Source organism: Pelophylax lessonae (assembly GCF_965119305.1).
Source record: "Pelophylax lessonae genome assembly, chromosome: 10".
Classification (NCBI taxonomy): Eukaryota; Metazoa; Chordata; class Amphibia; order Anura; family Ranidae; genus Pelophylax; species Pelophylax lessonae.
This window is the reverse complement of record NC_138777.1, coordinates 175,305,501-175,317,650: the sequence shown is the minus strand read 5'-3', so window position 1 is coordinate 175,317,650 and position 12,150 is coordinate 175,305,501. Positions and strand designations below refer to the sequence as shown.

Here is a 12,150-nt window from a genome sequence, read left to right as displayed (position 1 = left end):
AAAGTTTTTTAGTTTTATTTTTCTTAATCCGTACAAGCGATAAAATTTACATTGAATGAGAAGTGTCTGGTGCTGGTGGTCCTCTGTTCTGCGCAATATTCAGTCCCGTTTCCCCCATACCTCTTCAACTGTAGTCTACAGGTGCCGTGGGGGTTGATGCAAGCCTTTAAACCTGTCACATGTATTTGTTGAGAGTGCAGACTATGCCCAGCCTTCACCCCACCGCTATTCATAAAAAGCTCTATTAGTGCTTCCTGCAATGAAAAGTGTTCTATGAATGGAGGGTGGGTGGATAAATGAAGAGTCCACCTCCTCCATTCATGGAACGTTTTTTATTGTGGGGAAGCAATGGTACAACTTCTATGAATGGAGAGAGGGGTCGGAAAGGGCAGGCATAGTTGCAACTTTTGACAGGTGCCTGTGATGGGTCCAGCCAAAAAAACTGTAAGTGCAGTCTTGGTTGTCTTTAACATATTTGAATAGGGTCACATATAGATGAATATGATTTATCCCAATGATTGTGTCTTACTCAGCATAACTTCTCCACCTGAGAATCTTGGCAGTTGCTGCATACCCTGTCTCATTTTACAGAATACGACAGATAGTGGACACAGCAGATTCACAAAACTCTAAAACACAAGTGTAGATATCTCACCGATTGAGTCCCAACAAGATCGGAGAAAACATCAGATGGCTCAATCTTCCAAAATCAGAAACCCTTTTACTGCAGCTACAGTAAGGCCCCTTTCACACAGGCGGACCGTTCAGACATCCGATCCGTCAAATCTGGACGGATGGAAACCCTATTTTCCATCCGTCCAGCGGATGGGATGGGATGAGAACAAACCGACGGTCCGTTCCCATTCGATTTCCCCCATAGAGATGCATGGGGGGACCGTTCAGATCCGCCAAAAAAACAGCGCGGAGACACAGCTGTCATCCTCCTGCTCAGCGGGGGATCGGCGGCTCGATCCCCCGCTGAGAAAAACGGAATCCGTCCGACAGACGGATAGTGTGAAAGGAGCCTTAGTGAGATGCTGCAGTATTGAAGTGAAGGTCACAGCTGGAATAGATGAATAATTCTAGGGATTACATTTTCATTTAACTGTAAATTGGTGAACTATTATTGATCTTGTACTTTTTCACTGTTTTGCAGGCGCCTGCAATTTAGGGGCTTAGCAGTATCTATTTCTTGCCCATAAAATGTATATGGATTTGATGAATGATGTGTGACATAAAATTGCAACTGCCATTCTATTAACCCCCGTAATGCCGGCTCCACCTGCCATTTAAGGGAACTTGCTATGCCGGGAGGCAGGGCAGAGCTGGCCGACATGTGACTGCCGCGATTGGCTGTCACGTAGGTCGCATGATCGGAGAACTCACAATTGGAAGGAGCGATTGGGAGTTTTCTGTGAGCCGCCGGCACTAAGAGGTTAATCTGCTTATCTTTGCTTTGAGAAAATATGTATTGTTTTGAGGATTTAAAAGAAAAGTTTGGGGAAAATGTTTTTCAAGAATCATACTTACCTAGGTGGATGCAGCATCGGTCTGATGCTGCAACTTTTCCTGCCGGCCCTTAGACTGAAAACCGAGTGATCAAATATCACTACCTAGGTGGATGCAGCATCGGTCTGATGCTGCAACTTTCCCTGCTGGTTTCTTAGAGTGAGAACCAAGCGATCAAATATCACTAATTGCCCGGTTCTCAGTGCTCCGTGAGCCGAGAGCTGTGACTGCAAGTCACTGGCTCTCTGCTCTGCCCCCCTCTGTGGTCACTGGAGCTCTTGGCTGTGGAGGGAACAGGAGCGGCTGGCTCAGGCTCTTAGCAGCTCACTGAGAGGCTGAGCCAGGTGCTTGTCCAGGCTCCTGGGTCAATCCCCACCACATGGTTGCGATCTTTCCCCAGCCTGGACGAGCTCTGTGACATCAGCCGACAGCGGGTTTCAGCCCGCTGTTGGCTGAAAACGGGTTTACGGGCGTGCAGAACTGACTACACTCCTGTGATCCACAGGAGAAGTACAGCCAAACATGCTTTGGCTATACCTCTTCTTTAAAGCTAAACTCCAGCCTTGCATTTAGTGTTGTACAATGTGCCTTAGAAGCAGCACCAAGTCAGCTACAGCCCATCTCATTTCCTGGCTGAAAAACATCCAGCATCATCTAGCACTTTCCTCTCCAGTCCTACTGTTCCTGGCCCGCTCTTTAAATGTATTGTATCTCATTTCTTTTAATTATGGAGACTCAGCTTCACACATGGGTATTACCTAGAGCAGTCCGCATGCCACCTGCCTAGAAATGCCCATTTCTCCAGACTGGCATCCACCCATCAAATAATTTTGATGTTTGCATAACTCCTTTTAAAGGATAAGTTCACCTTTAGGCGCATGTTACACCCACCTCCCACCGCCAGCGCTCCCCGCTCTGTGACATCGGGCAGGGGACCTTTTCCCCATACCCTGTCATAATTTGAAAAGGGCGCACTTGTGCAGGGCTCCAGTCTCCTGTGAATGAATAGACTAAAAGTACCATTGGCCTTTGTGGACTACGGCTTGTAGTTCTCAATGAACTGCGGGGGAGCTGGTAAGCGCTCTTGTAGTCCATTGATTCCACCTGCCATTCAGTAACTGTCTGCCCATATCTGAGGTACAGGCAGACAATGTACTGAGAGTCTGGAGGATCCAGGCATTGTGCCTGTATTCTGCTAAATGCGGTTGCAATGCCTTGCAGAGTTAAAAATCAATAAATGCACTTTTTTTTTTAACCTGCAAAATAATGTGCATTTATTTATTTTTTCATAGGTGAATTTAGCTTTTAAATTGAAAAAAAAATAAGCATGTTGATGATGGGTAAAAGGATGAACCAGGAAATATATAGTGTTACGACACCCCAAAGTATGAAGGGGGTTACAGTCGTCTAGGATAATCCACTCCCAAACACCCGGACAGCTATCGACCACTCCAATCCGCCATACATGAAGCACATCAATAATTCCCCCCCCAAGTACGAGACAAGGCTCTGTAGTGAGGTTCGATCAAGAGTAACTCTCTTCTCTTTTATTGCAAGAAACACACACTTATATATACTTTGAGAATACCACATGAACAATGACTGTGTAATTACAGCCAGGTGAGCTCATTAACATACTTATCAATAGTCTCAGACCCTATTAACATACTGTCCTATTTTAGACAAAAGCACTTAGTTAATCAATAGACATTCCCCAGGAGGGGGCTGCTGGAAACAACCCCCCCCCCCTCTCTCTGCAGCTAAAACTAGTTTTCACAGCGAGACTCCATTACACACATGGGGACCCAAATACAGTATTATGCTTTAAAATATATAAAGTTACTTTTTATACATTAAACATAGACATGTTACATATCCCCAGATAGCTCAGGTCTGAGTGCACATTATTCGGTGAATGGCACTCAGACCCCACGAATACAGTTTAATCGCCAGGGAGTCAAACTCTTTTAAAGTCTGGTCCATAGTCCAAAGGCAGCAGGCGGGCAACCAGGCTCCTCCAATGCAATGGGGCGAGATTGGTCTCGTCACATATAGGCAGATTAAACATCGGGGTAAAGGAGTGGGAATGGCGCTGCCTACTAATGGAACGGTAATGGTATCTAGACAGGATAGATTGAATATTGAATGAGTGAGATAAGATAAGAGTATTGTATATGGACACAGAGTATTGTATATGGACACAGAGAGGAATATCCACAATGTAAAAAGATATATAATATCAAAGTAACAATAAGGTGAATACTGGATATAAACAATGGTGATATAAAGTAACCAAGTGCTTGAAGTGAGTGAATAATATACGTATGTATCCCCAGTATATATACACACAATGAAAATTAGGCTAAACCAATAATATCAAACAAAAAATGGTATACGGAATCAAGCAATGAATGGTAAAGTGACAAGTGCCAATGTTAAAAGTATTAAATCATAAAAATATAAAGTGATATGGTGATAAGCATAAATAAGATAAAATATGTGAATCAATAAAGTGAATAATTATAATTAATAATCAGATGAGGTGACTAGGTGACGTAAATAGTATTAATAGTCCAATAAGGTGACTGGGTGACGTGTAAAGTCCATTTAAGTGAGAAATATCTCCATAGATATCTTAGAAAAATAATAAATAAATAAAACCCCGTGGTGGGTGATGAGTGAGGTGCTAAGTGCCCCCTAGGGTAAGTAGCCCACTCACCGGACATACCCACCCCACACAGGGGTAAAGAGCGGGTATAGTGGTTAGGATAAATCCCTCTGCTGGGTTTTGTCCTCCTCTAGGGATCCTGGGATGTAGGTGTACCGGGGGATGGCCAAAGGTCCTATGGAAAGGCCCAGGGAACAGGGGGGGTCCGCTCTTGGATGGGGTATTGACTCCGGTATCAGACCAAATGTAACGGGACCATGTAGGTACAGGTATAGCATGTAGGGCAAGAAGAGGCCAATAGTGTAATACTGCAAACCCTATTTTTATTTAAATAAAATAGATGGGTACTCACAATCTGAATCAAACGAGCATGTATGCGGAGCTGTGGAACGCAATACGCTCCAATCAGATGCCGGAACCGGAAGTGATGCAACAGTGCTGTACACGTTTCGTCATCAAACGTCTTCGGGCTGCTGACTTTACACGTCACCCAGTCACCTTATTGGACTAATAATACTATTTACGTCACCTAGTAACCTCATCTGATTATTAATTATAATTATTCACTTTATTGATTCAAATATTTTATCTTATTTATGCTTATCACCATATTACTTTATAATTTTATTATTTAATACTTTTAACATTGGCACTTGTCACTTTACCATTCATTGCTTGATTCCGTATACCATTTTTTCTTGTTTGGTATTATTGGTTTAGCCTAATTTTCATTGTGTGTATATATACTGGGGATACATACGTATATTATTCACTCACTTCAAGCACTTGGTTACTTTATATCACCATTGTTTATATCCAGTATTCACCGTATTGTTACTTTGATATTATATATCTTTGTACATTGTGGATATTCCTCTCTGTGTCCATATACAATACTCTTATCTTATCTCACTCATTCAATCTATCCTGTCTAGATACCATTACCGTTCCATTAGTAGGCAGCGTCATTCCCACTCCTTTACCTTCATTTTATATAACCTTGGCTATTTTATGGGAGGCTGCAGCCCACTGACACATCCATTATATACCCTATAGCGTGGAGTCTTATATTTCCAGATTTAACATCAGCTTTGAGTATTTTTTTTATGTCAAAAATAAGCATTTTGGCATGTGTATGAAAAATGAAAAAATTGGTTGAGCTTGATCAGCCTGTGATCCAGCAAAATGGTTCTTTCGCTGCATTGTCTATAATTAGGTTTTAGTCCATTGTTTGAACATATATTCCTCTTAAAGTGATATTCAGTTGTACATGCTGACAGTCATCTCTCTGTTCACAGGTGAAATTAAATAAACTGGCCTTCCTAAACCAGTTTCACTTTGGGGTATTTTATGCCTTTGTAAAGCTAAAAGAGCAGGAGTGCCGAAATATTGTATGGATCGCAGAGTGTATCGCCCAGAGACACCGAGCCAAGATTGACAACTACATTCCTATCTTCTAGAGGGGTATTTCCACCATAGCTCATCTACCATCTTCCTCCTCCCCTGCAGACATTTCCTTTGCCTTACAGGCTGAAAAAAAAAAAAAATCCGTGGACTGGATGTGACATGAGATGTAAAGATTCAGAAGGCTTTATATAACTGATCATGCGGAGATTTCCTTTTTAATTTATAGCTGTTAATCAATAGTAGTTCTACTCATTTCCTTCAATGCCTTCCATCTGGCTGTGAAGGAATTAAAGGGCCATGAATCCTACAGCAAGACTTGTTACTTTTTATGTGGAATATCTACTAATAGCATTAAAGCTGAAGTTAAAAGCAAAACTTTTTTTGTTTTTGTTTTGTATAGAGTGGAGATGGATTAGAACACCTATTAGGTTTGTATTGCTGTCTGTGTCACCATTAGGGAGATTCACGCTATTTGTCCGGTTTGCAATTATCATTGAGAGTAAAAGAAAGTCCTACATTTTGGGTTGTCCCTTGAAAAGTACCATCAATAAAACCTTCACATGGACACTAGTTCTGTTGACATGGAAGACCCCAAGGGATTCCATTAATTTGCAGCAATTTCTTCTCATTTCCTGTTTTGCTATGGGACAGCAAGTTAAGGTAATTCTCCATAATGGGACACAGATAACAAAAAAAAAAAATATATATATATATATTATACTGGCATGGGGGATATAGCCCTTCTTTACTCTATCCAATAAAAATATAAAAAAAAAGTTTTGCTTATAGTTCTACTGTAATTATATTAAAGTGCTATACAGCACCAGGGACATACCTTTTCTGTAATGAAGTGTTTCCCATGTCTTCTGTCCTACTAAGGTTAACATCAGCCGCAGAGAGTGTGAACAAGTTGTGCCGCTCACCAGCCTCCTCCATTCATAGAATTTGCAGTATTTTTTTCCCAGAATGCACTGTGTACTGAGATTAGAGGAGGCAGAACTTTTCATTGACCTGGCCATACCCCTTTCACAGAATGTTTTGCATTCTGGTTAAAAAAAAAGGAATTGTAGTTTTGTGAATGTAGGAGGCAGGCAAAAGATCAGCACTGTGCAGAGAAGAATTCTACACTATACAGCAACCCAACTGGACATGCGGCACACTTCATTACAGCGAAGTTATTTCCCTGGAGCTTCTTAGCCAAAAACAAAAATGCAAATAAACTTCATCTTTAATAATTCTAAATGAAATAAATATACCAGTGTCTGTACAAAACTGGATTTATTTAACATTGTATTTATTTGCTTTAAGTGTAGTGGTATATTCCTGGTAATCTGCCATTTTGGATGGAAGAAAGACTGGCAGAGTAGGTACAAAATATCACCTGTGCATCATATTATCATCATACAATATCTTCCCTCTGATGAGAACTTTAGCTAAGATTTACATGATTCAGATAGATTTCCAAAACTGTTCAATTTATAATTGTGATCGTTGTTATTGAAGCTCTTTGGTTTAGGTTACCCAGTGTTGTTTTTAAGGTTGTTGGTCTTTTAAAGAAATGGCTAAAAGAGAATTTCTTGGAAAACAAAAAATTCAGTAATTGCATAGCCATATAAATAGCAGTTTTCTTGAATTAGCTGTTTGTCATTTAACATTTTTAAAGACATTCTATTCTACACAGTTTGGGGCCTACAACAGCAAATGAAGGCAAATTGCAAATAAATGGGGCGCACTATGCGTTGTACACAATGTAGCCTGAGCCAACAATAGCTGTCCCCATATTTCCATGCTATTCGGTAAATAGTAACCTGAATTGTAAACTGATTTCAGCCCAGATCAGGTAAATGTGATAGTTTGTAAGTTTGCTGGCTTATTTTATCCCAGATGGAGTTCTCCTTTAACCTTCCAAAGAAATGAGTAATATAAAGTTTTAATATATTGTGATACTAGGTGTGCTGTATTCTGAGAATCAATTCTCTTGTATAGACCTCTGCTACCGCTCCCCACTGCTTCTATACCGGTTTATTGATAAAACCTGGATCAAAAGGTAAAAGTGTTACTCATATTAGCCAGCTTACTAATATGAAGAGTGCTTGCGTGCTGTGAACACTCATGCAGCGCAATCTCTTTGTGTTCCCCTCTGTCAGGGGGCCAAATGTAAAAAAGTGGGGCCAGTGCTGCTGCCGGGTGGCGGCATTACAGTACCAAGACAAGAATAAGGACTGCCTCTTTTTCTGGGTTTTTTTTTTTTTTACCCCAATGTGTGGTAAAGAAGCATTGGACCCAAAGATAAAGAAGATCTGGTGCAAGTATTAGTCTTGAGAGGCAGGTCTCCAACAAACAGGGTAGGCCCTATGGGACCCCACAACATTCCAATGAAAGTGTGACTGATGAGAGCACGACGAGTCTTTACCCCATCCAGTAAAAATGTATTACCCTGTATAGAAAATCAGTAGGTACTGCCGATACATTTTGGGGGCTGACATATCCTTTTCATCAGGGCTATGAAACAGAATAATGAAAAACAATATCAATCTAGAAATGTAAGCATGTTCTTACACTGTTCATTGATGTAATACCTGGCTACTTCTAAATTTTTAAAAATGTATCATGTTTTACTTTATTCTGTTTCTGTGAGTCCCCAAAATGCGTCATCCTGTACCTACATAATTTTTATCACGAATAAAGAGGTTATAAAGTCTAAAACATTTTTTACCTTAATGCATTTCTTGTATTAATGTTAAAAATATTTAGGCATTTGTATCCTCTGTCACCCTTCCTCACCTGAGCCCTCATTCAATTCAGCGCTGTGCACGTCTGCAGCTCTTCTCTCCCCTCACTTCTGGGTCTCACTGGCTCTGCCGTTGGCTCCTGCTACTGTCAATCAAAGTCAGTGACAGGGGCGGGGCTGAGTCCCACTATCTGTGTCAATAGACACAGACAACAAGACTCGAGAGTGAGCCTACACGAGTGCCCCCATAGAAAGTGACTTTCTATGGGGGCTCTTGCCGGAGAGGAGGAGCTAGGAGCGCTGGCGGGTGACCTGAGAAAAGGAGGTTGGGGGCCGTTTTGTGCAATCCCATTGCGCAGAGCTGGTTAATATAAATCCGTTTGTTGTTTTAAAAAAAAAAATACATTTACAAATACTGATTTCTACTGGACCATTTCTAGGCTCTTGGTGCTCTCATCCTTCACACATTCATCCCATCATCTTTTAGGCAAAGACAGCACAGAGCAGGATTGGGTTATGCCGCTATACACCGCTCCCTTGGCAAAGCTTTAGACTGGTTCTCTTTAGGGCTCATTCACATCAGCCCAAGCATTAAAACATATCTACACCGATGAACGTGGTGTTGGGGCGGTGCAATGCATCACACTGTTATTTTTTATTTATCTTATTAATAAAAGAGCGCATACAATGCGGTGTGTTGCGGTGCATAAAGTGCATACATGCTGCATTTTTACACTGCGCATGCTGCCACATTTGGATGGGGTGGACAGGCCACATAGAATACCCTTGCATTTAGCCTGTGTTGAATAAATATCAATGCAGTTCAACAAGCATGGTGTGAAGGAGTCCTGACTTCACTGTCCTGCCTGCATATAAAATAGGTTAAATGTGATTGGTTGCTAGGATACTTACCTTTTCTATTTGATTCATCACCATCTTTACCTCTGACACAGCACAGACCATTAGTATGGCAATAAAGAACCAGGTGAGAAGTCAGCAGTGAATTTTGGCCTTGTGAATGTTCACAGATGAAAAATACCCTGCAGAGGATGTGAACTCGGTATAAATGATATTCCTAAAGCTTGTTCATTGTGGTCCTTTTTAGTATAGAAACCTATTTCTTGTGTTATGTTGTACCTTTATCACTGTATCATAACAGGTAGTTTACAGAAATAAAAATGTCACTCCCAGCCAGATATGAATACAACCACTAAAACCACCTTTTATGGGTGGATATATGGTGTGCTGTAACTTCCAGTCTGCTCAGTGGCAGATTGCACAAATCCTACCTACAGGGTTGTCATAACCTCAGATGCAGAGAGAGAACAAATCCCAGCATCCTCTACAAGCCGCAGTTTGCTGGAGGTTAGTTCAGGAGCCTGCAAAGACATTTCTTCTTCTTTTTTCTTGTCTGGCAACTATATCCATAATTTCTTAATTAGTATATGTTTACTGTATGACTTTAAAGGGAGGGAGGGGGTGTTTTAAAAAACATTGCATAACTATTTGTCTAGTGAAACTGCTGATGCATACATTTTGATCGAAAGGGGAAAAATCAAGTGGTTTGAGAAAACATTGCATTTTGGCCACTAGATGGAGCTGAGCATTTTAGGAAATTAGTACAATCCTCAGCTCCATCTAGTGGCCATAATGCTGTATTTTCCTGGACATATGTTTTATAAATACTATTTGTGTTTGTAGAGGAAATAGGAGAACATTTGATTTTGCCCCATTCGCCTAGAACGAATGTACCAGCAGTTTTGCATGACAAATAGCTATGCAATTTTTTTCTATAACCACACCCCTAAATGTCTAAGGAATGATTTAACCCTACTTGCCTGTAGAGATGTATTTTGATCTGTTATATGGACATACATACGTTTCTATTTTGGAAATGCAGCCATGTTTTAGTGTCTCATTATGTGACCGCATTCCCTGGCTGGGCACCTCCAGAGTGACATTTTACATTCTCCTTCATGTCAGTGTTAAGGAATAGATATTTCTTGGAAAAAATGTTGGCTGATTTTCTGTATTTGTGTAATTCATATGTTTTACTATAAATTCTTTATGTAAGTGGATGGATTTTGCCTAAAATATGACACTGTATAAATAAATATATATCTTTATGTATATGGTAATAAAATGATTAACTGGTTACAAACACTGTATTGGCATTGCCGATTGATCATTTCTATTAATTGCATTGGATTCTTGTAGCTGAGTTTAAAGAAGTTGGTGTATTACATTGTAGCTGCTGGTTAGGTCTGAGCTGTGCTGTCTCCATGACCAACTCCCCACAGCGGGCCAAATGTGTGAAAGTGCAATAGTAAAACTAGCTGTGCTCTACGTAGCACCAATTTATCTCAAGTCTTTCTTCTTTTTTTTTTTTTAATTGTCAGAAAACACCGGAAATATGAGGGGTTAGTCATATTGACTAGGAGAAATTTGTAGCAATAGGAGTGTTCATTATGTTTTTTTGGTGGGGGAGAGTGTTTTACATATGCTATAGTTTTCCCCAGAAAACTGCTAACAATTCATCCACTGTGCTTCGTCAGGATGCAGCTGGACCTTGAGGAGTCGGAAAGAGTAAGTAACCACAAAATGACAGTGGATGTTCTGATGACCTGAACATTTGTATTACTAGCAGTGGAGAAGACAGGAAATGAACAGATATGAACATTCGTAAAAAGCAAAGAAAGTCTGTGTTGACTGTCTTGCTCATCCTACGCTCACATGGGTACTTTACAAAAGACCAGCAGATTTTGCATCTTGCAATATTTAAAAAATTGGATTTATTAAGGCTCCATTTACACCTATACGTTGTGGGAAAGCACGCAAAATCGAGCCGCCTTTTGCAGGTGTGAAGTCTGCTGCTAATTCTTTGCACACCAGTGCAAGCGCACCATGCATTTTGGTGCAGTGCGACTTTTAAAATGGGGCAGACCCTTTTGCACATTTCTTGTGCATAGGGCAGCCCATTGAAATGAATAGACTGCCCTAAATGGGACATGTAGAACTCTGCAAAAGAGTGCACATTGCTCAGTTGTAGTTGTAAGGGGGAAACCGAGCCCAATAAAAGAATAGTATTATCTGGAAAGAGAAATGGTTCCTACTGTATTAACAAAAATGTATTCCTAAAGCAGGGCTTGACAAACCCCGGGCGCCAGGTTGCATTTGCATTTGCGACTAGAATTAGCGACCTGGCGCCTGGGGTGCCCTGCAGGAGGTGTCCTGTCCCTTTTGCTCCTCCCGAGTGCACGGACTTCCGCGTCGTCCAAAAATTGAGGCCCCGGCTTTTCGGCCTTCTGTGAGATGAGAGGCTAGGGGAACTGGTGCCCTCTTGTGGTGGCCGGGAGTAATGCCTGTTATCAATGCCTTCCCATCTCCTTCCAAAGAGCAGATGAGAGGGAAGTTTTTGCAGGCTTCATCTCTCTGTCCAGTTACCTTTGCTTAAAGGTAAGTGGACTGGGAGTGTGGTTATTATTATTAATTTATTTTTTAAATTTAAAAATAAATAAGAATTTTTTTCTTTTTTTTTTTTTCTTTTCAATTCTTATTAAAAAAAAAAAATTATATCATTTTTTTTTTTCCCTCGTCGCAGTGCCACAGCCGAAGGCCCCTTTCACACGGGCTGTCTGATCAGGTCCGCCTGTCTGTTTTTCAGGCAGACCTGATCGGACCCTTCATTCTCCTCTATGGAGCGGTAATCTGCCGCCATCTGATCCTGTCCGCCAAAAACAGACGGATGGTGGTTCTATTTTCTATCCATCCCGTGGATCGGATCAGATGGCATCGGATGGAAAGAGACAGACAGTCTGTTTCCATCCAATTGCGC

General features: G+C 41.0%; 1 protein-coding gene across 1 annotated transcript in view; it reads left to right on the top strand.

Moving 5' to 3' along the window:
* Positions 1–5,972, top strand: part of ATP6V0D1 (ATPase H+ transporting V0 subunit d1) — a 163,126-nt gene extending 157,154 nt beyond the window's left edge. Inside the window, exon 8 of the mRNA XM_082270021.1 lies at positions 5,476–5,972. Coding sequence (XP_082126147.1) covers positions 5,476–5,637 — 162 coding nt within the window. The 3' untranslated portion in view covers positions 5,638–5,972. The remainder of the gene's footprint in view (positions 1–5,475) is intronic.
* The last annotated feature ends 6,178 nt before the right edge of the window (positions 5,973–12,150 follow it).